This window comes from Trematosphaeria pertusa (assembly GCF_010094035.1).
Source record: "Trematosphaeria pertusa strain CBS 122368 unplaced genomic scaffold BU26scaffold_12, whole genome shotgun sequence".
NCBI classification, from domain to species: Eukaryota; Fungi; Ascomycota; class Dothideomycetes; order Pleosporales; family Trematosphaeriaceae; genus Trematosphaeria; species Trematosphaeria pertusa.
Window position 1 is genome coordinate 885,857 of NW_022987223.1, and position 26,574 is coordinate 912,430.

Consider the following 26,574-nt stretch of genomic DNA (forward strand, 5'->3'; position numbering starts at 1 on the left):
GCCTCCCCATCCCCTAATACGTCAAACTCACACACCTTCTCTCCCACCCCCCCTCCACCACCGCCTTCCTAAACACCCACTCCCCCACATCCTTCCTCGCCACATACCACCCAACCTGCGGCCCGGGCTCCTTCTCCCCCCCATTCCCCTGCACACCATCAACATCAACTCCCCACTCCCACCCCGCCCTCACGCTCTCCAGCTCCCTCGGCCTCCCATCCGTCAGCAAACTCGGCCTCACCACCACAAACCCCCTCACATGCTCCCCCCTATCGCCCCGCACAAGCTCCTCCATGGCTCGCTTATCCGCGTGCGGCGACGACCCGAGGTAGTGGTACAACGGAACGATGGGCCACGGCACGTCGCGCGTCCTGCCAGCCACGCCCGTCGAACTTATCGCGACGAGCAGGGGTTTGCGTCCATCCTGCGTTGTGGAAACGCCGCGTTCAGCGAGGGCGCTGATCGCCGCGTAGATAGCAGCAATGCCGGACTCGCAGACGTGCGGGTCTGTCAGGACGAAGGGCTGCAGCAGGGAGAGCTGGAAGGTGGGATAGGCGCCGATGCTGGTGTAGATGGTGTCGACGAGGACGTTCGCGTTGAGCGGGGAGACTAGGGCGCGGGCGACGTCGGAGGCGGATTTCGCGTCGCCGGCGTGGATGGTGAGGTGGGTGGAGAGGGTGGAGGCGGGGAGGTTGTGCGAGGTGAGGAGGAAGGTGTGGAGTTTCGAGGGAGTTCGGGCGACTGCGTGGAATGGGCGTTAGCTTGTGTGCTCTTGGGTGGAGGATGGGGAGGGGTAAGGACTTACGGGCGGTGCAGTGATGGCCTGCTTTGAGTGCGAGGGCGAGACTCGAGCCGGCGACTCCTCCGGTCGCGCCGAAGAAGGCGATTGTTTGTTTTGGGGAAGACATTCTCGGAGGATGATGTATGGATAGGTGTAGTAGTGTGGAATGGGCAGTGTTGTTGCTCTTCGCTGCGGTTTTGCTATGCTATGCTATGCTATTGCTCTGCTATGCTCTTTTGATGCCCCATCACCACCGCGTCCCATCCCCTCCCTTTATACACCCTCCTCCTCCTTCATCCACACGAATCCTTTCGTCCATCGTCCACCTAGTCCGGACACGCGCCGCTCTTCCATCTCCCCAACGACACCGTCGCTGGAACTTCCAGTGTTCAAGGTAAGCTAGGTGGAACTTTGAGCGTTCAAAGTAGGCTCATGCAGCCCGCAAAGCATTTGAGAGTTGAAAGACCATCCGTCTCGGCAGGATTATTCCTCCGCTTCCAGCCAATAGGAGGAAAGCGCGGGGGTCGATCCTGCCGCGCGCGGTCAGCCACACATGCGTAGCGAGGAGGCTTAGCCTTGTGGTGCAGGGCGCTAATTTGTACGGCTCGGAGTGTGCCGGGTCTCCCGTCCAGCCACTTAGCTGCAAAGAGGAGCCTCCACGTAGCGTCTTCAAAGTGGTAGCATGGTGGCCTTCGCTGCTCTACGTAGACACGTGTTCCATTGAGAGTTGAAACGACGACGACGATGATGATGTCGATGGTGATGCCACAACGCATCGATTTATCATGACTCGCCAGCACTGCGGTAGTGATCCACCACAACCATCTCCTAACAGTCGAACTCCGCGAATGCGCTCGAGCGAAAGTAACAATGAGACGAGATGCCAGATTCCAAGAACATGCACAGCTGTGCCAATGATAGATTTTCCACCACCGGACGAAGGGGATTCCAATAATGAACGCATTCGCCTGACTCCAGTGAAATGTAGTGTGGATCGTACAGTAGATCGACGACAGACATGCCAGACAGATAGCCAGACAAAGAAGAAAATTCCATGGGGGTATTCGCGAACGGTACCGGGACAAAGCAGGTACATACGTCCATAAATGCACACCTCGCTCGCTCAAACCAGATATCCAAATCCAAACATATCCAATCAGCTCGTGTGGCCGGTGGAGACAAGAATGATAGCAGAATAACACAACTCTAACCCAGTGAATGCAATATATGCTTTCAACTCCACTGCAAATCGCCTTCCGTGCTCCTTTACACAGCCCTTGCAGGCTGGCTATGCTTCAACCAGATATCCCCACCTTCACCCCTCTCCCACTTCTTCCATGCAACCTCGTAAGCATCTTCCAGATCGCGAACCCATCTCCTAGTGTCAAACAGCGCGCTAGTCCATCTACTCTCATAAAGTATGTGGCGAAGCTGGCTCAATCGACCCGTAGCTCTATGACCGTGGTAGATGCAGTCGCTCGCCAATCGGACAGCCATCTCTTCATATTCTTCGTCGCTGTCCGCGATGAGTTCCTTCGCAGCCTGCCGCCCTTCTGGAGACTTTGGTAGCGCGCCTTTGAGAATCGACGCCGCCATGCGCGAGCACATCTTGTACTTGTACCGTGGGAGTGTGAGAAGAGGTGTCCCGGACCAAAGGACGTCGGCTGCGGTGGTGTGTGCGTTGCATTCGGGAGTGTCTAGGAAGAGATCGCATACGCGGGCGCGCGAAATGTGCTGGCTCTTTTGAGCAACGTCGGTAAAAATTACGCGAGAGGCGACTTCAGCGCCAGCCCACATGTAGGCAGTTTGCTTGAGGTTAGTTTCGCCCAGGTCTGGGAAGCGGAGGAGCCAAAGAACGGCCTTCGGAAGTCGCTGCAGGATGCGAAGCCAGGTGCGGAAGGTTGTAGGCTCGATCTGGAAGCTTGTTAGAACCCGCACACATATATCACGGCCGAGAAGCTTACCTTGTACAACTGGTTGAAGTTGCCGAGGATGATGGCATCGTCGGGTAGGTTGGGAAAGATCTCCTTCCGCATGGCCCACCGCCGATGCTGTTCCTCTTCCCAGTTGAGTTGCCGGCCATGCGCATCGGGAGCGCTCTGTCGGTGGTCGCAGCAGAAGAACGTGTCGCGACAGTAGACGATGTTCTCGCCATAGATCCAGTTGTCGTCCGAGCCTCCGCTATTCTCATCGATTAGGGTGTCTCCCATGTCGATGTTGCGGCGCCAGCCCCGTAGGGTGTCTGGTGGCACAGCGGTATCATCCGCGAGGAGATAGTCACACCATTCAGCACCAAGAGTGCCAGCGAAACCCATAAACGACATCTGGATAGGGGCAGGACGTGCAGCAAAGACCTCGTTTCGCGCACCGCGGGTATATCCGTTCAGGTTGATCAGGATATGGATGCCATCGTTGATGATCTGACCGACGAGGCGCTCCGCTGGCCAGTTGCTGGCATCATAGAACACTGGCGCTTCCCGTTCGATCTGCTGGCGATGGATGGAGCCGTCGCTAGCAGTCGTGGCATAGCAGTAAGCTTTGACGCGAGACGGGTTGTGTAGTCCGAATACTGACTGCATCAAATGCGCTAGCGGATGATTGTTGAAATCTGAGGAGACATAGCCAACCTTCAGGTAGGGATTTGGAGGAGAAGGAGGTTGGTACACGGTCGCGGGAAGCCATGACGCCCTGAGCGTTGAACACGATATCCGCAGGCCATTTCGCTGAGAGATCATACGAATCTGCTTTGCTGACATGGGGCAGGTGAAGGTATGGAATGGGAGAACTGTAGGCGCGGCGGGAACCGTTAGGGCAGCCGGAAGTTGGGGTCTTCGGTAGGCGGCGGACGGTCGTTGCTTGCCTCCAGATATGTACCGGTCCTGGTACCATTGCCAAGTGAGCCTCCTAATGGCTCGCTCGACAAGGCGAACTATTCTTGCACCTTCCCATTTCTGCCCTTGCCACTTGATGAGTGTCCCCCTCATGTTAACTTGCTGCTCTTTAATGTCCTGCGAAGTCCCGTCGATAAGGGCGAGCGGCCGGATGACATCTTGGATGAACTGCTCATTCAAAATGCCTCGTCCCCAATCTTCGCCATCAGCAAGCTGCTTCTCAACTAGGTTCACGACTTTGTAGATCCAACCACCGCTCTTAGCACCTGGTAATCTGGCGTCCAACAGCATGCCGTTCTCGTCGACGTGCCAGCGGTCTCGGGAGCCACGGTCATCCGCAATCCCGCCTCTTCCATTCCATCCACAAACTGAGTTCAACGCATTAGCAAGTCCACAAACTGCTTCGGCAAAGTCCGGGCTGGCTTTCACAGCTCTCTTATAGTACAGAATAGCATCGCTGATACGACCTTTATCCTTAACTGCATTCGCGAGGTTGGCGAGAGCAATGTCGAAATTCTTGTCGCATGCAACAGCTTGTTCGTACATCTGTATAGCAACATCAAGCTGGCCAATGTCCTTCAACAGACTTCCGAGGTTCGTATACAGGTGCGCGTGTCGAGAGTCGAGCAGTAGTCCGTAGTTGTAATATGCAAGCGCAAGAGCGATGCCGCTTCCTGGCACCAAACCGGGAATTTGTGGCTTGGGCATCGGGTTCGAGACCGGAATATGCTTTGAAGGTGCTGATTGCTGAACACTAGCGAGGAGAATACCGACGTTGTTTGCGGTGGATGGGCTTGGCTGCAGCGAGAGCGAGAGATAGTACAAGGCAAGGATCTCCCTGACTCCGTAATTGCTCTGGAAAGCGGTAGCCTTGGGCGAATTCGTTGCCATCCCATCTTGAAAGATCTTTGCTAGCGAGAGAAGCGAGTTGCTCGTGGTTGAAATGGCGGCCTTCCGGGCCATGCCCTCGCTGGGCACATACTTCAGGCCTGGTAGCTGTCCATGTGGCGGGAAGCACAACTGCGCAGTCTTCAAAGCCGGATCCGGGTGGAGCAGGATTGGGTCGGTGGACGGAGGAATGCGGCGACCACCGGGAGAGCGTTCCGCTGCACCATACCCAACAACGGATAGGATATGCTTGATGAGCCCGCTGATCTCTTCGACCTGAAGACCGGCGCCAATGAGCACAGCATTCTCGAATGCTTTTGCAGCACCAGCATTGTCACCCAGAGCGTACAGCATATTGCCCTTTGCATGGACCAAAGCAAGGATGCGGCCGTTATCGCACCCTGGAATGGCATAGCCGCTTGAGCCGAAACCTGGCTGGTCAGAACCTGGCAGCTCATCAAGATCCTTGAAGATGGGTTCGTTTTCGCCGTCAAATTCGAACACTGGCTTATCCGACACTTCCGAGATGCTTGGTGACTCGCTCACGGACGACGTGGAACGTTCGCTCTGCAGATCGGCATTCTTCAGGACATCTGCCTTCTTGATTATCTTCAATTGGCGTTCCACCTCTTCGATGATCTGTACAGCTTCTTGACCCCGGTGATCACTGCACAACAATCCGATCAGATGTTCTACCGCCTCGAAATAGCTAGGTCTCAGCTTCACGGCTCGTCTCCAGTACCGCTCTGCCTCTCGTTTCTGGTGAAGAGCCAGAAGGGTGGCGGCAAGATTGGAAGTCGCTTCAACATGTCTGTGGTGCGTCAGATACGGTCGGAGGACAAAACAATTTTCTCAACACTCACTCTGTGTCTAATGTTAAAATATGCTTGTACCATTCTTGAGCTTTTTGGTAATCCCCGAGCGCATATGCAAGGCATCCGCCTAGAAGAATGCCGTCTATCCAATTCCATTTACTTTCTTCGCAATGCTTTGTGATTGCATCTAGAGCCGAAGCGGCGGTCATGCTCGGGGGCACTTCGAGGCGGAGACTCTGATGAACGCCTGCGACGGAGCCTGACATGCGTCGTAGAGGACGTAGCGGCTCGATACCGGAAATTTGTGGATGAATCGAATGCATGTTTGCCAAAGGCGTCTGTGGTACAGATTGCCAAGGTTGTCTTTGCATATTCGGATCATGCCCCCCTAGAGACCACGCCGACGACGAGCGGTGGTGAACTGGTCTTTGGAACGCATCTCTGCTTGATTGCGGCGCTTGAGGATCGAATTTGGGTGTCTGAGAGAGATCAGGCCGTTCAGATGGTTGGGGAGTGTTGCTGCTGGATGAGCTCGAGAAGTTCGCGCCGGGTTGCCGTGGTGGTTTGGGATATATGTGAGGTCTAGCAGGTTGCTGATGTCCATTTGGATGATGATGCGTGTGTGCCTTGCGCGTTGACTGTAAGTACTTCAACAGGTCGACGTACACAGTATGCGCCCAAGCGAACACCTTCTCCCTCGTCTGTGCATTCATGGACAGGGGTCCGAACTCGGTTAGCGGCGTTGATACCGGTGTGTGATCAGCTACTGGCGTTGTCTGGCCAGAGGTTGACACGGAGAAATCAGGATGCGGGCGTTGGCTCGGCGGTAGTGGAAGCGGCTGGCTTTGGAAGTCTAATGTGTGATTATGATGCGGATGCGGGAACGGAGCAGGGAAATCCATGGATGGTCTCCCTATGTTAGCGTAAGTATTTTGCGGCTGCTGTAGCTGATAATGATTCTGCTGAAGAGTGTTGAGGTTGGACATGGCATTGTTGTATGCATGGTTGAGGTATGCGGTATGTTGGGGATGGTTCCAATTTGGTCCATGATGATTGTAGAAGCGCGGATCCCGTAAGGCGGCCGGTCGATAGGGTATGAATGTGCCATCGTGCCAGTAGGGTCCGAATGGGCCTTGATCATTCGAAACAGTGGGGCCGAGGTGACTCTGCAGCGAAGGCTCCATTGCTCCACAGAAGCCGGTGCCGTACATTTGATAGTGCGGATGTGGTTGCAACGGGGGTATCTGGTTCAGCATCGAATCAATCTGAGGCAGGGGATGTTGGCCGCCTGCCCGCCCTGATCCTGTTTCGAAGTATAAGGTAGGACTCCAGTCGGAAGTGCCATCCTGCTTGAGCTGACCAAAGTCGCTGCTCATGCCTGGGGATCTGAGAGGTAGCTCCTGCTTGAGGCCGTAGGGGATACTCGATTCGGCAGTCACGGGCAAGAGAATGTGCTTCGTCGCATGCGGCTTCTCAGTCTGCTCGACTGAGGTGCCATCGTAGGCTGCGGCCAGTATGCCGTTTGGCGTCTTGCGCCGAAGCATGTGTTCGGGCGGCTTCGCTCTGTCCCGCCCATTGTCCGAGCTTTGCGAGTGGTAAGAATTATGTCGTGAGAGCGGATGGGCGTACTGCTGCGGGAGCGGCTGCTGAGCCAGGCTTCTCTGATCGAATCCCGAGGCACTCCGAAGCAGCTGGCCGTGCGGAGAGGCGGGGTGTGGTTGTTGGTAAGGTCCTAGCGGAGAGAATAGCGGCGTCTGCGGCTGCGGGGGATACTGCCGGACCATAGTCATGGTGGTCGAGGCCGCGGGGAGGTCGTCGGGTCGGGGGCAGGGCTGGCCGTGGAAATGCTAGATGGCCAAGACGGAGGACGTGGTGGTTCTTCGAGGCGGTCGATTGCGTCGACGAGGCGTGCAGCAAGTGGAGATACGGCTCCCTGCCGCACGGCCTGGGTAGTCAGTGACTGCAACCCAGCGCAATTCAACCCCCACAAGACGCTTTCACCAAGACCGGCGTGTGCCTATGCCTTTGCGAAGTCGTCGCCCGCCTTCTGCACATGACATTTCTCTTTGCCCGTGACCAATGCTGCTAGCACCGGGCGCTCCGTACTGGGTTGGTACCAGCAGAAGCCCCGGAAGAATCGAGTCGGAGTCGGGGTGCAGCAGGCGTGGCACCGCGCAGCGAGCGTGTTCGGGGGCTGTCTCGTGGGTGTCGGAGAGGGTGAGGCCTGGGCGGGGGAGCAGGTGTCAGCGACGGATAATGGTCTTCTGCGCGGAAGGAGCTAGAAGCAACCAAGCAAGGGCGGCTCTGTCAACGTGTTGTCCGCAGCGCCGGCGGGCAGTTGCGCAGGAATGCAACTCGATCCGCACCGACGGCGGCCAACGGCGGCGAAACAGAGGCACATCCGCCCCCGCAGAGCAGGGCAACTCACTCACGCTATGGCAGGGCGTCTGCCTTGAGGACGGCACAGCCAGACGTGTCGTCGGGTTGGGCGAGGTGCGGTGGCCCCGGGCGCACAACGGCGGGTCGTTCAGCGTGGTACAGCGTGGAAGGGGCGCAGCAGGTGCGATGCGCTGCTCGGGCCGGCGTCGACGTCAACCCGCAACGCAGCGCTGTCGTTGCGAGGGTGGAGAGCGGGCGGGCGAGGATGATTGATGATTGTGTGCAGCGGGACTGGCGCGCAGCTCAGAAGATGACGAGGTGCCAGGCTAGTATTGAGGCGGCACACCAAGCAGGCGTTGGCAGGCGCTATGGATGGTTCGACTTGGTGCAGGTGGCTTGGGCGGCCCTTGTCGCATCCAACGCGCCAAAGCGGGTGCCGCCTGGGGTATAATCCGTCTGGGAGCCCGCTCGCTGCTGATCAGTGGTCGAGTCGCTGCCGCAGCCGCTGCACCAACGCGCTGCTGAGGGCAATGAAGCGGGCAGCCGGCCTGCTGAAGAGCGCTGCTTTTGACCCTGTGCAATGTGGTCTGTTTTCTGGCCTGCCGCCAGCCGAATGGCGCTCGCACTGCAGCGCGTCCAAGAAATTGGGCGAGACAGATGTACTGTGGCTTGCAGCGGGCTCAGTCACGCCGCGCGGATCCCGGCCGTTGAGTGGAAGGCGTCGCCGGGCTGTGAATTGAGGTCTGCCCACGGGCTCCACTTCATAGACTACCAGAGCCTGTTTCCCTTTGATGGCGACCGTCCGCCGTCCTTCCTCCAAAGCCCGTCCTGCCCGTCGCCCGGGGCCAAAGACATTCATCTTCGCTATTTATGGGCCTCTTGCAGCAGCATCCCCCGTCTGACAAGCAATTCGCCGCCGTGAACCGTTTAGCCTAGATTACCGTTGCCGGATGCGTCAAGTCTATGCAGCGACGCACATGGGCTGCCTACGCTGCACCGCTGTACAGACGCGGATGCTTACCATCCAGTGACAGACTCAGCGTCTCTGGGACTATCGGTCAAGGCAAAATCCACTTTTCGGTGCACATCAGTCAGTGGGCGAGTGCATTTCTGCTATGCCTTGTTTCACGCGTGCCGATTTTCCATTTTGTGTTAAGTAGCAGCCCGAATTAGAGTCCAAAAACGCACGTATGAAACGGATACCCAGGTTCACAAGGCATTGCTAATCGTCAGGGCATGTAGACCAAAGATGATGGACCGCTGCACCACGCCCGGAGGCAAGAGCGCCGCGGTGAGTAAAAGGTCGTCATTCTCCTTTACGCCAAAATAGGCCTATACCATGGTGCCGAGTCCGAAGACAAGTGGTAAGGGCCAGAGTGTTGGTAAAGTGGTACATCACGTTGCGAGCGGAAAGCAGCATGTGGGCTGTCCTATCCCGTACGCCGAGCAGGTAATCGTCGCGGGTGATCGTAGAGCGGAGTTGGTGATAATAGCGGATCTCCTGCTGTGCCCCGTTGGCCCATGACCCAAGAAGCGGCACAGATTGATTGCTTCTCTGAATCAATGTTCCAAGCGCCGGGGACATAGCATGCTCAACCTGGTTCAACGATGACTAAATCCCGAATCGATTGGAGAATAAAATTTGCTTCATGTTGGAAGTTTGCTGCTCGCCTTGTACGTGAGTAACACAGCATTAGTCCAGGAGAGCAGGATGCCTCTGCCAGATGTCGAGGCCACCGCACGCCTTGCCGCAGGACAAGTGATGATCCGGCGGCTCTAGACTGCAGCCACAATGAGGCGTGCATACGAACAAAGATGATCTTCTGCGTTTGCGACAATAACTTCAAAGGAGCGAGCCTCGGCGGGGGACAAAGGCCTGCTGTTCACGTCAGCCCGGTGAGCTGAGAATAGTGTGGAGATGGCTTACTATTGACGCCATGGCGGTGTAGAAGACGCCAAAATCCTTTCATCACCGCGGCAAGCTTGCGTGCCGGGGGAACTTGGAATGGGAAGATTCTTGTGAGGTCGCAGGTACAAGATGAACGATGTGGAAGATTTTCAGGTCGCTTATTGCCTGTCACGTGACTGTGCTTGGCGCGGTCGCGGTCTAACTTTGTTCCTCCTTCGGAGGCTTGGGTATTGCTGGCGATGTGGCTTCACCAGATTTCCGAACAAGAAACGTATTCACTCGTCGTTCACCACCATCAGGATCTATTGAGGATTGGACTCTAATCGGTACTTAGGAGCACACATCTAGGCCCTCACCGCCATTCCTACCCGCCAGTTTCGCGGATCTCCCTTTCACACAATGAACCCGCAAGGCCAGCCCATGGGCCCTCCGCAGGGAATGTCCCAAGGACCGCCGCAGCCCGGGCAACAGCCCACGCCCGAGCAAATAGCGATGATGCAGCGCCAGCTCGCCGCCGAGGCAGAAAAAAACGGAATGACGGTCCCCGAATACATCAACAAACTCAAACAACAAGCGATGCAGCAACACCAAGCCCAGATGCGCGCGCAACAGCAACAACAGCAAGGCCAGCAGCAGCAACCCATTCAGCCGGGGCCCCCGAAGCCAGAAGCCCTCGCTGTCGCCAACTTCTTGAAGTCGCAGGAGCTGAAGCCGCGGACGGTCATTCACGATGAGAAGCGCAAGGAGATGTTTAGAGGTGGGACACCATTCTTCAAAGGGATATATAGAACCACGGACTGACAATAGGATAGTCAAGCGAGCCATCCGCGCCCTGATGTCCCCCGCGTACCAGAAAGCACGCTCCAGGAACTCCATCCTTCCCGAAGTCCATGACCGCCCCTCCGCCGAGAATACCTTCAAGCTGCTCCCGCTCTCCCTCCTCGCCCTCCGCGTCTCCAAAGTAGACCCCGAGCAAGGCCACGAAGGCCACAACCATGCGAAGCCGAAGCGCGTCAAGGGTCTTTGGACCGTCCGAATCGAGCAGCACCAGGAAGCCAACGACGATTGCTACTACATCTGGCTATACGAGGGCTCACAGTGGAAGCAGAAGCTGTATGCGGTCGGCGCACTGGTAGCGGTCATTGCAGTGGTTCTGTTCCCGCTGTGGCCGCTGTTCCTGAGGCAGGGTGTGTGGTACCTTAGCATGGGCATGCTAGGGCTCATTGGGTTGTTCTTCGCCATGGCTATCTTCCGGTTGATCCTCTTCATTATCACCATGTTCGCAGCCCCGCCCGGGTTGTGGCTGTATCCGAATCTCTTCGAGGACGTTGGCTTCTTCGACTCCTTCCGGCCAGTATGGGCATGGCAAGAGGTCTGTTTCCCCCTTCATCTCCTTATTTCTTCCCCTGGTTTCCACCAAGTTTCCTGTGGTACTAACGTTTTCCCAGACAGCGGAAGATATCAAAAACAAGAAGCGCGCAAAGAAAGAAAAGAAGGCAGCCAAAGCGGCAGCAAAAGCAGCTGCCAACGGCAAACCCGCGAAAACCAAGAAGGGCGGCGTATCTCCCACTCCCGAGCCTGCGACTCCAGCCACAAACGTCGATTCAGCTCCGAAGCCAACAGGATCCGAAGCCGCATCATCGTCCGGCGCCGTTACACACCGCCCGCAGCGCGCTACAGTGGAGGAGGCAGATGACGACGAGTAGGTGCCGAAGTGGTGTGTAGTATATTTTCTCCATTTCCAGCGGTCTTCCCTCATTCTTGGCGGCATTCGTTGGCAGGCGTTTCGGCGAATATCGGAAGGGATATGCGCGGTGTAGGGAAAAAGGCCAAGCCGGGGCGATATGAGACTGGGGTGATTTGAGACTCTTCCGTCATTATACTTTCGTGTGCATACATTAATTCTCAACGGACCTCCCCGACATGCACGCCGTTGCTTCTGCCTCGCCGACCATATCCTCAACTATTCTTTTGCATTTGCTTCGAAAGAAAGCAATTTGCTTGTAGGGTACCGAGAAAGACCTTCAAGCCACCACAAATCCGCGGACAAAGTATCGGACGCTTTGCTCTACCGTGGACGCCGAGCCCGCAAAAAACACCTCGCAAGCGTCGAAAGGAACACAACCGTGACTAGAGTAGTCCGAAGTAAACGCCACGCGGGCAGCCTCCGTGTCCATAATCATATTTCAAACGCCAGTTCCGAATTCTCCATAAACTGCCTTTCCTATGCATAAACGCCTGTTGCTTGAAGAACTCGCATGTATGCCTTAAACGCCTTGACCGAATGCTGTTGAAGAGAGAACGAATGGGCCCTAGTTAGGGTTTCCGGAGCTTGAAGCCTCCGGGTGCTGATTGTGATGCTCGAAGTGGGCTAGGGTGCCACGGCGGCTGATGGGTGGGCTGGTGTGCAGGTTTGATGCCATGATCGGGGAGTGGGTGATTGGGCTGTTGGGATTGAGCTCTGACAGCTGCCTCTCTGTTTTCCGTCAGCATAGGGCAGGATAGTACATCCTAGGGGAAGTGCTTACCCAGCTCACGTATTCTCAGCTTAAGCATCTGGTTCTCCCGCGTCAACATCTGGGTCTCTGCTTGGTAGAACGCGCTCTCGTCGCGGGCTGGCACCGCAGATCCAGGGAGGAGCTCGTTGCTCTCGTGCGGTGTGAGCCCATGACCTGACGAGGGTCGAAGGGCGGGAGAGCCCGTGTGGCTACTGCCCCGAGAGCGGTCTGCCATGGAGGAGTGACGGCTGAGGCTGCCGTGGTTCAAGGCGTACGGCGAGCGCGAGCGTGGATGAGGGGCGCTGGGGATTGGAGAGACAATAGTTTGAGAAGGCTGGTTGGGCTGGGCTAGTGACATGGAGCGCTCCGATGTCGGTGTACTGTCGTCAACGGCGGAAGCAGAGGGTTGGTGGTTGTTCTGCAGTTGCTGGATCTGGGCCTGCTGCTGACGTATCATGTTGAGCAGTCTGTTCTGCAGGGCGGTTAGTCATTGTCAGTCCACAACGCGTAACGTCATGCAGATGCTGTGCATACCACTTGACCCTCCTGTTCGTATTCCAGCTCCTGGTGCAATTCACCCAGGCTGGGTGTACGCTCGTGATGGGGAGAGTGGGGCCACGGGCCTCGAGTGCGTGCTGAGGGACTTTGCAGCTCGCCCGGTGCTGGTAGGCTTGGGTCGTTGATGGTGAGGTTCATGCGTATGCTTGATCTCCTTCGCACGCGCTCGACGTCCCTGCGCATACCGCCGGCGGACGTCCTTCGATCCTCGTTCTGCAGGCCGGCGTTCAAAGTAGCGGCGGCCGCTAGCGAGTGCGGGGGTGTGTGCGAAGCTGGAGGCGACTGCGACATGGTGCGCGTCTGGTCGTTGACGGACACGCGCGTCTGGAGGGGTGTAGTCGAAGGTGAGGGGGACGGAGGAAGCGAATTCAGGTCTGGCGGCATTGGTGGGAGCGGCCTCAACGGCGTAGATAAAGGGACGGGGCAAGATAAAGAACGCAGGCGGCGCCCGGGCGGTTGCACAGGCGATGCTGCGGAGAGTGTGACCTGGAGAAGAGCCAAAAGTCTCGTGTCGTTGCGTTGCGGTGGAGAGACAGCGCCGCTTAGAGGCGGGCGCGGCGGGGTATGGCGGTGCGGGATCAAAGAAGGCCCGTGGCGCGCCCAGAGCGTTGCCCTACGGTGCAGGAACAGCAAACGACGTCGACGCGCCAATAATCGCACCTCTACGGCGCCTCGCTCCTCTCTTGTTTACTCTCGCGTAGTCCACCTGTATCTTTGCCCTCCGCGCGTTGAAGCGTGTTTTGGGGAGGTGCCCCGCGGCGGTGGCCGATGCCCTCTCGAGCACAGTGCATGGTGCGAGAGCAGTGTGATCCCCCAGGTGCCGTGTGAACGGCTCGCAGTCCGTGCAGACGCACATTGGGATGTGCCTTCACCCTCGGTCGGCGCCCAAGGCTGCAGCGCGCGACGCGTGAACAGTCCTTTGCCGTGTCTGTCGGCAGTCCATATGGCATTGCTACCCATGGCGTGGCTGCGGTGCGCAGACCCCGCGCGCAGAGCTCGCTCTGTTACACTGCGAGTGCAGACCGCATGGCCGTTGACGGACCACCGCGCGGGCTGTGGAATGGAAAGCCGACGACCATGGCGCGGACGCGTTCGCAGCTGATATGCAGCCCTCCGGCGTGCCCCTTGCAATCACAGTGCGCCGGAGAGTCGTTCCTGCCGAAGATCACATCGCTTGATGCCTCATTTGGCCGCCTGCCTCCGCTCATTAGAGACATCCTCACCACCGACCTCGAGCAGGATCAGCCACGATTACTCGCACCACAGCGCCCGACTCAGCCAGGAATCCGCCCTCTCCATCGAGCCTCCTCGGCAACCAAGAGCGCGCTCTCGACGCCGCGGCGCCCGCTCAGATGCAGCGAAGAAGCCTGCTGCGCGCCGCCGGCTCTGCGAGAGGCCGCCGTTGCGGTCGTCAGACACGGCCAAAACCGCCACGGGCGATAGTCTGATAGCCCCCCGCCGCTCGGCGATTTCGCGAGCAATCAATCGGTCCTAGTGTGACAGGGGCGCGCCGCCATCACCTCTTTAGCCACCTTGGCCTCAGAATAGGGGCCGCCCCCGTGTCCGAGCACTCCCAAATCACACGGGCGGAAGACTGGGAACCTCCCCTGCGGATAGCCCATGATTAGGGCTCATCCCGAGGGGGGCATCCAACGCTCGCTCGCGTCACCCATCCTCCAGTCGTCGTTTCTCCACGCGTTTCAGTCTCTTCTCCTTCTTTCTCCCTACGCGCATATCTGCAGCGGAACCCCTTCTTTGCGGACTCATGTCCAGTACGCTCGTTTGATATTGGTTTCTCCTTCCTGCTACAGCCCCGCCGGCTACCACGCTCCTTCAAAGTCTGCTTTGCAAATTCTCCATTGCCTCTACTGCTCCATTGGGACCCGGGCGTAACACAATCTGCCGCCGCACTGCTGCTAAAGCGCCCGTAACCAACAGTCACTCCCTTCTGTTCCCTCGCACCAACCCATTGCCCGGCTATAGGAGCCTCTAATTCCTTGTCAACACGATCCTTAGGCTTCGTCGTAATCTAACAATTTGCGGCACTTTCGACAAGCGATCCTAGAATTACCTTCACCTGACCTATTGCACACGTCCCGCCTTCTGCGTATTGCGCCCAATCTATCTATCCATCATCACCGGCTCTCGTTGCATAGGACACGTTCATGTATTGATCATCGACGCCACCCATATACGGCTATAGACGCCATGGCTCCCGACGACAAATCCAGGCTGAATCCAGGCCACAGCCTCCGCAACCTCGTTCATGACAACTCTTCAACATCTCGCTGGCGGCGCAACCGGTCCAGCGCCAACCTCCTCGAACAGGTCGCCCAGTCAGCGCCCGCTCCCGCTCCCGCGAACCCCGCAACTAGCAAACCCGCACCGAAACTCGAGCGCACCGCCTCCAAGATGTCACTCTTCAACCTCTTCAGCAAGCCAAAAGTGGAAAAGGCGAGAGGACATACCGAGGTGGGCCTAGCAATTCCAATGCAGCCACAGCAACCTCCGAAGCGGCCAGTATCGCCTCCCAAGTCATCCCTACGCCACAATCCTCCCCCGCCGATTCAGCAAGTTCAACGAATGCGATCCAGCCAGATGCTGCGACCTATGTCCATCAAACCGTCAAATGTGAAGAGACCTCCGGCCAACGAGCACTGGGAGCCACCTCCGCTATTCCAAGCCTATCCACAGTCGATCAAATATGCAACCGTGCAAGCATGCGTGTTCTCTCCAGACGTATTGCTAAGGACACAAAGCCAGAGGCGGCAGGCTGAGATGCTCCGAGAAAGAATGGACAGCCATCGCGATCTAGCTGCGACACTGGAGAATGCATCAGAGCACAAAAAACTGGAAAAGAACCATCGGCGCCTGAATTCCGTTCTGCACTCAACCCCGCAGCTGACCAACAAAGTATACGTGCTAGTTACTTCTGGATATGTGCTGCAGTATGCTGGCGACGGTCCGTTTGATCGGCTTCCGGAGAAGGTTCTCAAGCTCGGAAAAGAATCTGCAGCATTTGCTTGCGACTTGATTCCTGGCAAACACTGGGTGTTGCAAATTTCACAGAGCGCCAAGGAAGATGGTACTGTTTCCGTCGGACCAAAGAACTCCCTCCTCTCTAGGCTACGGCTGCAGGGGAATAGCGCGAGGAGGCAGGCGACCAGCTTTCTTCTTGTGCTGGAAAGCGCGGAAGAGATGGAGACATGGATGACGGCAGTGCGAAGGGAGATTGAGCATCTTGGAGGAATGAAGGCAAGCGACGAATCGATAAGGACGTCATCTTCTATCGACGAGCCACAGGAGAAGAAAACACCAGAGCAACCTATTCATCGATACCTCGTTCAGCGCGACCCGAACCGCATAAGTAAAATGACGCCGATCGACTCCCCCCTTCAGTCTCAATATTCAGATTCACCCAAAATTGTCGCCTCAGACTGGGAAGGGGACCGGAGCGAAAAGACAATAAGCATTGCAGATACTACGAGCTTGCACTCCGCAAGGCACAGCACGAAACGCAGATCCGTCGAAGTATCTTCTATTGCAACGACTGCGATTTCTCACGAGCAAATTCAGTTGGACCAGCTCCGAGAGCGTTCGCGCTTCTCGTACGTATCCACAGCAACATCAGTATCCGGTCCCGGGACTAGGAATACGTCGCGGACGTCGTCACCAGCCCCAACCTCGCCACTCAAGGAAGGTTTCTCCCCTGCAGATGCAGAGCCGCTCCGAAGCGCAACGTCCCTCAGGTCGTTTCACATGAACCCGGGCAACACCACGACTCGTCGAAGATCCATGCAACCCCTCCCCATCACCAATGAGGACAGCGCTCTATCCGCCGGCACACCATCAACACCACAACGTCACTCTATTTACGGGCCGACATCCCCTACCCTCCGAGAACCGGGGAAACTGGAACTGAATTTGAAAGTCTCAACGTATACATCAGCATCCGTCGACCCCCACCCTGCTAATAATGTACGACTTAGCACTGATGTTCAACCCCAAATTCAAACCCCACTTCCGGCAAGGTACAGCACGAGAAGCTCAAGCGCTCCGCCTTCAAGGAGAGACACAATTTCGCCGCCACCGCGGGATCCAGCTCCTTATCCCCCTGGTCGACCCCAGTCTACCATTGGAAGTCTTCCCACCGCTGCAGCCCTATCGAGCCGCGCGGAGCGCCGCATATCAGCGACACCAAAACCTTTCCTGCGACCTTTCCCAGTGCGACCGCAGACACAGAATGCTGACGGATCCCTTGTCGTTCCACGACGCCAGTCTTCCCTTATGCCTGCGGGACCCACGCCTCTCCCTCTCAATATTGTCGTCAATCGCTCCGTGACCGCCCCCACTAGGCCTCCCTCTGCTGCGGCAAACATGCTCCCCCAATCTCAGCCTACGAACACGTTCCAAAGTAGCAACTCCTCATCCCAGCAGCTGCGTCGTCCGACGTCAGTCCAGATCCGCTCTGACCATGCCCCTTTCCTCTCATCGTCTCGACCCGTTCGCTATTCCAGCACGCCGTCTTTCGTCCCTGGCAAGAGGGCGTCGGTAGTGCCTACCTCGAACTTGCGGCAGAGCCCGAGCATGACTGCTCTGAGCCAGCACCCGCAACAAACCTCCCCTCCAAAGGGCGTGGGTCCACGACGAAGTATGCCGGTCATTGGACTTCCTCCGCCCGCTCCTCCACCAGACATGCCCCTACCGCCTCCACCTCCGGTTGCTCCACCAAGAGCTGTCGCGGTGTGATTCAAAACTCACTCTCTCTACACTGTTTCCTTTTGCTCTACTCATCACTAAAAGTGCAGCTCACGGCGTTAGGTTTAAGGTTAAGAAGGGATATCCAGAATCGGTATCAGTGGGTTGTCATGTGTTAACGTCTCTGTCTGCTTTCCATCATTTTTTTGCCATTTTCCTATGATACCTGGCCTCGTTTAGAGGCTTCTGTCGTTGTCGATATCCCCCGCTTTCTTTTCTTTCACTGTACTACTATTATTATCTTGACGTTCTTATGCTGTCTATGGACAACGGCCGATATTACCGCGCAGAGTTTGGAGCTTACCAGTATTTTTCCTTTCGTCGCTGAGCTGGGCTGCGCTATTGTGACTCAGAGCACGGTTTCGATCACTGTGCTTGGGGTATACTTCCGATTCCGCCTCCTCAGCGGTGATCATATCATCCGCGATTTCGGTGTCTCGGTTGGGTTGGGCTAGGTGGGGTAAGGGTCTCGTGATGAGGGAATGCGCACACACGCGCGGACGCATGCGCAATCAATCAATCACTGTATAAGATAGGGCTATAGTATATAGTTATTAAGTATGATAAGATCAAGTGTTAAGTGCATGGGGACGTTCGCTTTGCGCTACTTTTTTCCCTGCTAGATGAGCGCTCTATTACCGTGCAGTACGCCAACTTCATGCGCACAACGTTCCCAACGAAATGCGTCTACCATTCTCATGCGACATGGTTCGAATACCAAAGCAAGGAAGAAAAGTGGGCTGCGAGCATTTTTGGTGCAAGGAGGGTAAATGCATGAACATAGAAAACTTCCTAAGCACGCTGACGTGCCTTGTGACCGCTGAAGCTCGTGTATACGAGAGCAGGAGCTCAGAGCCCGTTGGTTATCCGGTTGTTCTTGCGACGGTGTACGGTTTATATTAACTTCGGCCGTTGTTATAGAAGCGCCTGATTAGCTTCCGGAGTTGACGTACAGCCGTTGGACTAAGCTTTTGCTGGGCTGGCGGAAGGTTTGCGCCAGCGCGACGCCGGCGCGAGCGGGTGTTTTTCGAGGTGTCCGCTCTTGCGGTAGGGAATTCTCCGGATCTAAGGACTCGCCGGACAAGTAAGTAAGATTGGCTCGTCCATTGTACGCACCCGCGAAGGCCTCTAGGGTAGCTGTTGCGCACGTCGTTCTATCGATTGTGATGCTCTTTTGTGTGGAGTGAATAGATCGTTCTGCTTTGATTGGTGGATGCACCAATACGGAAAGAGATTAGTGCAATCGAAACACCTCCATCCCGTCACGACTTCGCACCCTCATCCCACTTGTCATCAACATCATACCTCCGATCATACATAGGTAAACATCGATATCCTCACACACATCATGCCCCCGCGCAAGAAACCGCCAACAGCCCCTCGCAAATCTAAACCGGCATCAGCAAACCCAGCTCCCATTTCGAAGCCAACAACACCCCATCTCACAGTAATACCTCCCGCGCGTATACACGCGTCTTCCTATCACTGGCCTCTGCTGCTTGGTAATGCAGGGAGCTCGAAAGCATTGCTGCAATGGTTTGAAGGCGTCGAAGAGGAGAGGAGTATGCCGTGGCGCAAGAAGTGGATTGATCCTGGGAAGTTTGAGGGGAGCGAGGAAGAGTTGAGGAAGGCGGTAGCGAGGAGAGCGTATGAGGTTTGGGTTTCTGAAGTCAGTGAGTACCACATCTTCTCAATTGTTCGGTCCACAAAGTGGATTGGTGCTTTCGCCATCTAGACCACGGAAACGCGCCATCACGTGCAACCCACGCTAACTCTTCTTCAGTGCTTCAGCAAACCCGCGTCTCCACCGTGATTCCCTACTTCAAGGCCTGGATCTCCAAATGGCCAACTATCCAGGACCTCGCGAAAGCCAATCATGATCAGATCCTCGCTGTCTGGAAGGGCCTAGGTTATTACTCCCGTGCAACGCGTCTTCATCAAGGCGCTCAGGCTATGGTTTCCCAGAACTCCGGAGCTTGTACTATCCCGTGCAAGATCGAAGAGCTTCAGGAGTTTCCCGGTATTGGGCGATATACTGCGGGCGCGATCTCTAGTATCGCATTCGGAGAGCCTGAGCCCGTGCTTGATGGCAATGTGGCCAGGGTGCTGAGCAGACAACTCGGGCTGTATGTTAATGTCAAGGATAAGAAGGCGAATGACCTACTGTGGGAAGTAGCTGACCAGTTGGTCAAGCATGTTTCTGGATTTCCAGAAACGCAGCGAGGTGCGGTACCCGGAAATTGGAACCAGGCAATGATGGAGCTTGGTTCGACCATATGTACGCCCCGGCCGAAGTGCGGAGAATGCCCGGTTCAGAAGACATGCAGGGCATATGCAGAGGGCCAGGCTCTTGCGGAGAAGAAAGATGTTACTACCGGGATACCCGACATCGAAGATGCTTGCTCGCTCTGCGAGCAGTTGGATACAGAAGAGTTGGTAACCGCCCCCAAAGAGCCCGAAGGACTCGTCGAAGCTGAGGGAACCGCAAAGAAGAGGAAGCGGGGAGCGAAGCCTACGAACACGATATCACATTACTTCGGAGTCATTACGCCAAGTGGTGACCTCAAAGCCGACACCGAAAACGATGAAACTGCCGATGAAGAAACACACAACGGGGCCGGAAAGAGGAAAGCTCCCGCGGTTGCATCACCAGATGATAGGTCGATAAGCGCCTATTGCTCGCTCTTCCCCAAAAAGGTCGCCAAAAAGAAGGCTGCTGAAGAGGAGTGCGTTGTGTGTATCATCGAGCTCCGAGTGCGTGGAGAGAACAGCAAGTGGCTCATTGAACAGAGACCAGCCAAAGGTGAGTGTCTCGTCAATACTACCCGAAGTTTGAGACTAAATCGAAGCCGCAGGACTACTCGCATCGCTGTGGCAATTTCCAGAAGGCCCTCTTCCGACGTCGAAGAACTCAGCCATTCATCGGAAGACCTCGGCGAAGAAATTCATATCAGGTTTGGAAGCGGGACACATTGATATGGGCATGGCGAAACATGTCGCCGAGCTTGATTCGCTAGTCCACGTCTTCACTCACCTCAGGCTGACCATGCATGTGCATTTATTTCGGATCGTAGCGGATAAGGCTGAAGCGTCCGACTGTGCGATCGCAGGTCCGCCAGCGCGCAGGTGGATCGATACCGACGCCATGGACAACCAAACCCTCTCAACCGGCATGCGCAAATGCTGGGACCTTCTCCAAAAAGCACGCTGAACGACCTCTCCAACACCACGCCTACGGGTACGTATCCCCACGAACGACGTAAGCGGCCGTCGTTATCTCTCGCCAAGTACGCTGCCAACTTGGCTTCCGCCCCGCCATCTTGGCATATCCTTAGAACGTGCCCACTCCGCCCCAGAATCGCGGGAAGCCGAGAGATAACGAGCTTGGACTTTCTGCACGCTTTGCCGGAACCGTGAAAAGTATCCTGTCGACATCACACCGAGGACACGCGTGCTGGGATCAATTGGCTGCGTTACGAGCTCTCCTATCTGTTGTACCATGTTCGACCGAGGGCCCGGGTCGACGCGTGGGAACCTTGAAGGCGACGGGATATAACTGCGCGTCAGGTTGCCATGTGCGCGGATTCCTGGAAGTTTCGCGATCAACGAAAGACGCGTTTGTTCTATCGAGTTTGTGGCTTCTGAGACGACACGAAGATGGCGGAAGTTCCTGCTCCTACTCCCATCACCGAATGGCCGGACTACAGCATTACGCCTACCGGCGGCGACGTGTTTACGCAGGATCTGAATGCGCCGTACGACAAGGGTGACTTGTGTTGGATGCTGGTGTCCACGGTTCTCTGCTGGTGAGTCCCTGATCGACAGGTCTACATGATCATCACTAACAAAACATAGGCAAATCACTCCGGTATGAAAGCTGCCAACGTCGTTTATCAGCTCCTAAACCTAACTTTGAAACCAAGGCCATCGGCTTCCTTTACGCCGGAATGCATAGGAGAAAGGCTGCGTTGACTATGATCTTCCAATCCCTCTTCTGTGCTTGCGCTGTGGGAATACAATTTTGGGTCTATGGGTAAGCCTCAGCAGACCGGAAATTTCCTGGAAAACGCACTCTAAATCGCGCCCCAGATACTCTCTATATCAATCACACACGACCGGTCCCTTCCTTGGAGACCTCTCCCTAGCCGGTCTCCACAACGTCCTAGCCTATCCATCCCTCGCCAACACCGACATCCCAGACATCCTCTATGCAGCGTTTGGCTTCACATTTGTAACATGCACGGCTATGATCTTAGCAGGCGCAATGCTGGAGCGCGGGCGCTTGTGGCCCTCCATGCTTTTCCTGCTCTGTTGGACGACCTTCGTCTATTACGTCCTCGCATACTTTGAATGGAACCCCAACGGCTGGCTCTACAAGCTCGGCGTGTACGATTTTGCCGGCTCGGGACCTGTGCATATTGCTTCGGGCTTTTCGGCGCTGGCTTGGGCGATTATGCTGGGCCATCGCAAGGACCCACATAACGAGTCTCTGCACCACAAGGTGCCGCATTTCAAGCCGCACAACCCATTCCTCGCCGGCCTGGGTACAGTCTTGATCTGGTTCGGATGGTACGCGTTCAACGGTACGCCTCCTCTTCCCCCCTCCCGCTCAGTCGTAGTCTGCTAACACCAGTCTAGGCGCCTCCACGGCCAACCTCTCCATCCGCTCCATCTACGTCGTCGTCAACACGAACCTCGCCGCCTGCGGCGGCGGCATCTCCTGGGTCCTGCTCGAGTATCTCTTCAGCAAGAAGTTCAGCATCATCGGCTTCTGCTCCGGCATCATCAGCGGGCTGGTCGGCATCACGCCCGCGGCGGGCTTCGTGCCCGTCTACGTGGCCAGCCTCATCGGCGCCCTGACCTCCATGTGCTCCTTCTTCACCGTCAAGTACAAGCACCACATCGGCGCCGACGACGGGCTCGACATCTTCGCCATCCACGGCGTCGGCGGCTTCGTCGGCGACATCATGACGGGCTTCTTCGCCGCAAAATTCGTCCCCGCCCTCGACGGCATCCTCAACACCTACGAGGGCGGCTGGTGGAACCACAACTGGAAGCAGATGGGCTACCAGCTCGCCGCGGCATGCACGTGCGCGCTGTGGAGCTTCGTCATCAGCATCATCTTGCTGTTTGTTATCAATAAGATCCCGGGCTTGCATATCAGGGCGAGCGAGGAGGATGAGCTCCGCGGACTGGATTGCAAGTATCTGCATGAAGCGGATCCCGATGGCGAGATGATGGTGCTGAGTGGGTTTGGCGCCGCGACGCCTGGCATGAGCAGGAGTCCGGTCGTGAGTGGACCCGCTAGCAGTCATGAGGTGCCTGTTGTGCCGGAGAAGCGTGATTGAAGAAGCTATTCGAGATGTAGGATTTTCGCTTGGCGGCTTTGTTGGGGTTAGAGTTCTATTCCGGGGGGAGATTTGTTTGGTTGCGAGGGCTCTTTTTTTGGCGGGTGGGCGAGGCTGGCAATAGGGTAGAGTAGGAAGCGGCCTGGGCTATTGTATATTTTTATCCTTGAACATGCCTTTGTGTTGAAGATTTCGAAGCCATGATTACTCGTCCTCCGCTTTACTCCCATTTAGCAATCAGCATCCGAGAGTGTGGGCCAAAGGGAGCGGTATATGAGTCTTCCCCCCTAAAGAAGAGAGAACTAATAGACAGTTACAGGTATCCTGCTGTTCAAGTAGCTAATACAGTCAACCCCCTGGCTCGGCATTCTAGCCTAGTGTGGCTTTCCAGGCTGGTAGTCCCAACGTTTGGTCTTTTACGAGAGACTTGCTACACCACGCTAGAATGCCGAGCCAGGGGGTTGACTGTATGGGAAGGCGGGCAAGCCTGCTTTTCCTTTCACAGGTCTGTGCGGTTTCCAAATCTACGCAGAAGCTATAGAACCCCAGTAATCATTGAGAAACTACCCATTCCACCAATCACTACCTCCCGCCGTACCTCGTGGTAGACTACCGTACATCCCTCTTGCCTATGACGTTTAGTATGTAGCCTCTTGTTTAGGTTGGATCTGCCTACTAATGTCGAAAGTTGCTTGTGCAGCGCTGTGCTGTCCCAGCGGATACGAACTCTCTTCGCTGAACGTTATGATAGCTAGAGACGCTGTGGGCGTTGCTCTATAGCGTAACTTCTTTCTCCCCGGGCTCAGCGCTGTCCGTTTTGCACGCGTAGAGGGGTGCATTTAGACGAAGCATAGGCGGCGCACGCTAGCGTATTAGGCATAGCAGTGTGTGGGCATGATGCGCATCTTTCCAGAAGCGCGTGGGTCTTGCTTCGTGCTGTGCTAGGGGTCTCCTCGGCCGTCTGCCCTGCGGCAGAGCATTCGGCGACAGCGTGTTTCCATTCCAGGGCTTCAATCAGACTACTCGCTTCCTAACGAGACGGTTCTAAGTCTAAACCTCGGCCAAGCAATACTGAAAGCAGGCCTGGCAGAACGTCTCAGACGCCAGCTTTTCAGCTTGGAAGTGCGCTCGTATAGCCAAAGCCGTCTCCTGTGCCGACGGGCGAGATTCCGGACGCGCATCCAGCATGGGCTTGAGGAACGCAGCGTACATCTTCGCGCCCCACGCAGGCATGTGTTCGTCATCGGTAAACCAAGCCTCCACCTGGTCGAGGCTCTCATGGTACGGCATCCTCCGGTACTCCACGCTACCGCGGAAGGAGTCATAGCAGCCAAGGGACCTTCCACACAACACCGAAACCATCTCCGTAAAAACGCAGCCCAGCGAGAATATGTCAGCGGACTCGTTCCTTCTCTCCTGGGCGATGACTTCGGGCGCGCTGTAAGTCTTCGTGTGTCCGTATGCTGGACCGTCGGTGGACATGCCGGTTTCCAAGCAGAGCTTGCTTGATCCGAAATCTGAGAACAGGACCAGGCCGTTGTTGACCAGAATGTTTTTTGGTTTGATGTCGCGGTGTTTGATGCCATGATCGTGTATGAAGGCCAGCGTGACTGTTAGACAGCCGAGCCACTTCTCAATCAGGGGAGATAGCTCGAGAGGGCGTGATTGTTGTGAAAGGAATTGGTCCAAATCTCCGGACGCCAAAGGCTCCATGACAATCGCAAAGCAATCCCCCTCCTCGAACGTACAGTATACTTGGACGACATGGGGATGACAAAGGCGCTTCAAGATGCCAACCTCCTCCTTGGTCTGTCTCCTCTTTTGACTAGCGTATGTACCCTTCAGAGAGGTCATTTTCTGTGCATACTCAACCCCTTTCAGACGAACTCTTTGCACCCATCCATAGTTGCCATGTCCCAAATTAGCGCGGAATTCGAATGGCGAACCTTTGATCTCTGGTAAATTGTGCCATTCGAAATGCGTCAAGTTGTGCTTTGCGAGGTGCGTTCTAAAAGCAGAGATCAAAGAGTGGCGCTCTTCTTCATAGCTTTCCAGGAGCATATCCGACTCGTAGAAGACGCTTTGGCTCAATTCCTGGACCTTTGGGTCGTTTGCTCCCCGTGTGGAACCCCTAGAGAGGTAAATTGCACGATCCATTTTGCATTGCAGCATCATGGTGTTGTTTATCCGAATGGGACCTGGTTCTTGCATAAGGAATTTGAGGCGAGTAGCGGCCTCAATGTGGCTTCCAAGTTTCGATTCGCATGCTGCCATTGCTCTCTTGAACCGAACTATCCGCTTAGCGACACTTTCAAGGCGGGTCGGTCTCATCCGTAGTATGTTTGCGTGTTCGAGATGGTGTTCAATGAGACTTTCGGCAAACCTAAAGTCGCTGTTCTCCAGAGATCCGAGTATGTCCGCTACGGTCCATAGTTCCATATGTTCATAGGCAAGGGAACGTAGGAGCCTATAAGTGGAACATCCCCTGAATATCCGCAGGATGTCGCGTTGCTCTTGTGAAAGCCCACAGCGCTTCACCATAGAGTATGTCTCTTCTGTACTTCTGTGATGAGGGCCTAGTCTGTAGTATCGTCCAATGTAGCATTCCGTGAAAAGGGCAGCGGCATCTGCGTGTCTATCCCAATTCCAGAGAGCCGTTGCATAAGCGTGCAGCACGCATAATGTCTTTAGGTGCCAATTTCCTAGGTTCAAGGCGCAAAGTATCAAGGCTCGACAGAACTCTGTTTCGGCCCTTTCCCTGTCCTGAAGCCCCGTAGAGGTGATAGCCCAACACAAGGCGAGATTCGCGGATATCGAGCCGTCCTTGCGGTAGTAAAATTTAGCCGTGTCAATATATGTAAGTGCTTCCTCGAATCGCTCTTTCTGGCACAATACAAGGCTGAGAGTTTCCATGTCGTCCACAATAGATACCGCTGCGACTGCCTCCGACATGCTAGATCTGTTGCCCTCGGACGTAGAGGACTCCGCATCGTCCGTTCCTCTCCGCTCATTCATGCCCAACGATTGTATATTATCGCATATTTGTTCCGCGAGGTCGGGGTTGTGCCGAGTTTCGGCCAGGAACCGAGCGAAGTCGCGAAGGATCCGTGTGTGGGATGGGTGCCCTGTGGAGAGGAGGAATTGAGCCGTAGCGTAGCATTTCTGCGCTTCGGAGTACTGTCCCAAATGTTCATAAAGCCGCGCGAGGGTGTGCCAGTCTTTGAAGTCATCATCGTTAAGGCTACGTTCGTTCATGCTCGCGGTGACAGATTCCTGAGCGGCCCGAAGGTATCCGATAAAGTGTTCCGCCGACTGCAGATAATCCAAGCTCAAACATGGTCGCTCTGCAGCATTCACCGCATCTAAGGCAATTTGCCGCGCTCTTTCGCGCTCAATTGAGCGCTGGTCGTCTTGTGGGATCGGGATTTGGCTGGCGAGCCACCGTTGCGCGGAGTCGAACTGCGTCTTGATATTAGCGAGCATCGAAGCTCCAGTGATGATTAGGCGGGAACGAGTGACGGCATGGACAGCGGTAGTATGCTGGAACTAGGGAGTGTTCATCGTGAGCTGCTCAAGCCTCCTTGGTGCCTGAATTTAGGAGGGGATACAAGGCGATACAAGGCTGCCAAGAGGGTGGCTGGCTGAAAGATCTCCCCAACACGCGCTGAGCCTTCAGGCTCTTGAGCATCTATATCAGTATCCGCGCGAACTTATAGTGCCCCCCTTGGCCTACTCGTTCAATGTTCGAA

At 55.9% G+C, this 26,574-nt stretch overlaps 10 protein-coding genes across 10 annotated transcripts; 5 read left to right on the forward strand and 5 right to left on the reverse strand.

Annotated features, from left to right (window-relative positions):
• Positions 1 to 13: 13 nt before the first annotated feature.
• Positions 14 to 908, reverse strand: BU26DRAFT_508235 (uncharacterized protein; the record flags this gene model as incomplete). The annotated part of the gene is made up of 2 exons (XM_033827061.1): positions 14 to 741; positions 806 to 908. 2 exons carry the CDS (start codon positions 906 to 908, stop codon positions 14 to 16), a joined length of 831 nt encoding a protein of 276 aa, XP_033680612.1.
• A 368-nt stretch (positions 909 to 1,276) lies between these two features.
• Positions 1,277 to 1,962, reverse strand: BU26DRAFT_71778 (uncharacterized protein). Its single transcript, XM_033836265.1, has one exon. It carries the CDS (start codon positions 1,875 to 1,877, stop codon positions 1,482 to 1,484), a length of 396 nt encoding a protein of 131 aa, XP_033680613.1. The 5' UTR covers positions 1,878 to 1,962; the 3' UTR covers positions 1,277 to 1,481.
• On the reverse strand, positions 1,963 to 7,309 carry BU26DRAFT_71777 (glycosyltransferase family 41 protein). Its single transcript, XM_033836264.1, has 3 exons — positions 5,424 to 7,309; positions 2,746 to 5,371; positions 1,963 to 2,695 (listed from the first exon to the last, which is right to left on the reverse strand). The coding sequence occupies exons 1-3, from the start codon at positions 7,163 to 7,165 to the stop codon at positions 2,048 to 2,050; spliced, it is 5,016 nt and encodes a 1,671-aa protein (XP_033680614.1). The 5' UTR covers positions 7,166 to 7,309; the 3' UTR covers positions 1,963 to 2,047.
• A 1-nt stretch (position 7,310) lies between these two features.
• BU26DRAFT_71783 (uncharacterized protein) lies at positions 7,311 to 8,130 on the forward strand. Its single transcript, XM_033836267.1, has one exon. The coding sequence runs from the start codon at positions 7,455 to 7,457 to the stop codon at positions 8,025 to 8,027; it is 573 nt and encodes a 190-aa protein (XP_033680615.1). The 5' UTR covers positions 7,311 to 7,454; the 3' UTR covers positions 8,028 to 8,130.
• A 1,888-nt stretch (positions 8,131 to 10,018) lies between these two features.
• Positions 10,019 to 11,378, forward strand: BU26DRAFT_522024 (translocation protein). The gene is made up of 3 exons (XM_033829686.1): positions 10,019 to 10,420; positions 10,476 to 11,035; positions 11,112 to 11,378. The coding sequence occupies exons 1-3, from the start codon at positions 10,063 to 10,065 to the stop codon at positions 11,367 to 11,369; spliced, it is 1,176 nt and encodes a 391-aa protein (XP_033680616.1). The 5' UTR covers positions 10,019 to 10,062; the 3' UTR covers positions 11,370 to 11,378.
• A 312-nt stretch (positions 11,379 to 11,690) lies between these two features.
• BU26DRAFT_71797 (uncharacterized protein) lies at positions 11,691 to 13,248 on the reverse strand. Its single transcript, XM_033836268.1, has 3 exons — positions 12,696 to 13,248; positions 12,192 to 12,633; positions 11,691 to 12,139 (listed from the first exon to the last, which is right to left on the reverse strand). The coding sequence occupies exons 1-3, from the start codon at positions 13,101 to 13,103 to the stop codon at positions 11,976 to 11,978; spliced, it is 1,014 nt and encodes a 337-aa protein (XP_033680617.1). The 5' UTR covers positions 13,104 to 13,248; the 3' UTR covers positions 11,691 to 11,975.
• Positions 13,249 to 14,909: 1,661 nt separating this feature from the next.
• Positions 14,910 to 17,438, forward strand: BU26DRAFT_398476 (uncharacterized protein; the record flags this gene model as incomplete). The annotated part of the gene is made up of 1 exon (XM_033822768.1): positions 14,910 to 17,438. A coding segment is annotated over one exon (2,529 nt), but the record flags the coding sequence as incomplete, so codon positions are not given.
• Positions 17,439 to 19,041: 1,603 nt separating this feature from the next.
• On the forward strand, positions 19,042 to 20,688 carry BU26DRAFT_432822 (DNA glycosylase; the record flags this gene model as incomplete). Its single annotated transcript, XM_033823995.1, has 4 exons — positions 19,042 to 19,150; positions 19,261 to 20,117; positions 20,200 to 20,203; positions 20,327 to 20,688. 4 exons carry the CDS (start codon positions 19,042 to 19,044, stop codon positions 20,686 to 20,688), a joined length of 1,332 nt encoding a protein of 443 aa, XP_033680619.1.
• Positions 20,689 to 21,134: 446 nt separating this feature from the next.
• BU26DRAFT_489854 (ammonium transporter) lies at positions 21,135 to 22,825 on the forward strand (the record flags this gene model as incomplete). The annotated part of the gene is made up of 4 exons (XM_033826035.1): positions 21,135 to 21,272; positions 21,401 to 21,510; positions 21,567 to 22,060; positions 22,116 to 22,825. The coding sequence occupies 4 exons, from the start codon at positions 21,135 to 21,137 to the stop codon at positions 22,823 to 22,825; spliced, it is 1,452 nt and encodes a 483-aa protein (XP_033680620.1).
• A 1,050-nt stretch (positions 22,826 to 23,875) lies between these two features.
• On the reverse strand, positions 23,876 to 26,308 carry BU26DRAFT_508243 (kinase-like protein; the record flags this gene model as incomplete). The annotated part of the gene is made up of 1 exon (XM_033827062.1): positions 23,876 to 26,308. The coding sequence occupies one exon, from the start codon at positions 26,306 to 26,308 to the stop codon at positions 23,876 to 23,878; it is 2,433 nt and encodes an 810-aa protein (XP_033680621.1).
• Positions 26,309 to 26,574: the final 266 nt, after the last annotated feature.

Coding starts and splice junctions, on each gene's coding strand:
- BU26DRAFT_71778 (XM_033836265.1), bottom strand. CDS start 1,877: ATGTACCTGCTTTGTCCCGGTACCGTTCGCGAATACCCCCATGGAATT.
- BU26DRAFT_71777 (XM_033836264.1), bottom strand. CDS start 7,165: ATGACTATGGTCCGGCAGTATCCCCCGCAGCCGCAGACGCCGCTATTC. Junction 5,372..5,423: donor ATTTTAACATTAGACACAGA/GTGAGTGTTGAG, acceptor GACGCACCACAG/ACATGTTGAAGCGACTTCCA. Junction 2,696..2,745: donor ACTTCAACCAGTTGTACAAG/GTAAGCTTCTCG, acceptor ACAAGCTTCCAG/ATCGAGCCTACAACCTTCCG.
- BU26DRAFT_71783 (XM_033836267.1), top strand. CDS start 7,455: ATGCTGCTAGCACCGGGCGCTCCGTACTGGGTTGGTACCAGCAGAAGC.
- BU26DRAFT_522024 (XM_033829686.1), top strand. CDS start 10,063: ATGAACCCGCAAGGCCAGCCCATGGGCCCTCCGCAGGGAATGTCCCAA. Junction 10,421..10,475: donor GCGCAAGGAGATGTTTAGAG/GTGGGACACCAT, acceptor ACAATAGGATAG/TCAAGCGAGCCATCCGCGCC. Junction 11,036..11,111: donor CAGTATGGGCATGGCAAGAG/GTCTGTTTCCCC, acceptor ACGTTTTCCCAG/ACAGCGGAAGATATCAAAAA.
- BU26DRAFT_71797 (XM_033836268.1), bottom strand. CDS start 13,103: ATGCCGCCAGACCTGAATTCGCTTCCTCCGTCCCCCTCACCTTCGACT. Junction 12,634..12,695: donor ACGAACAGGAGGGTCAAGTG/GTATGCACAGCA, acceptor ACCGCCCTGCAG/AACAGACTGCTCAACATGAT. Junction 12,140..12,191: donor GCTGAGAATACGTGAGCTGG/GTAAGCACTTCC, acceptor GACGGAAAACAG/AGAGGCAGCTGTCAGAGCTC.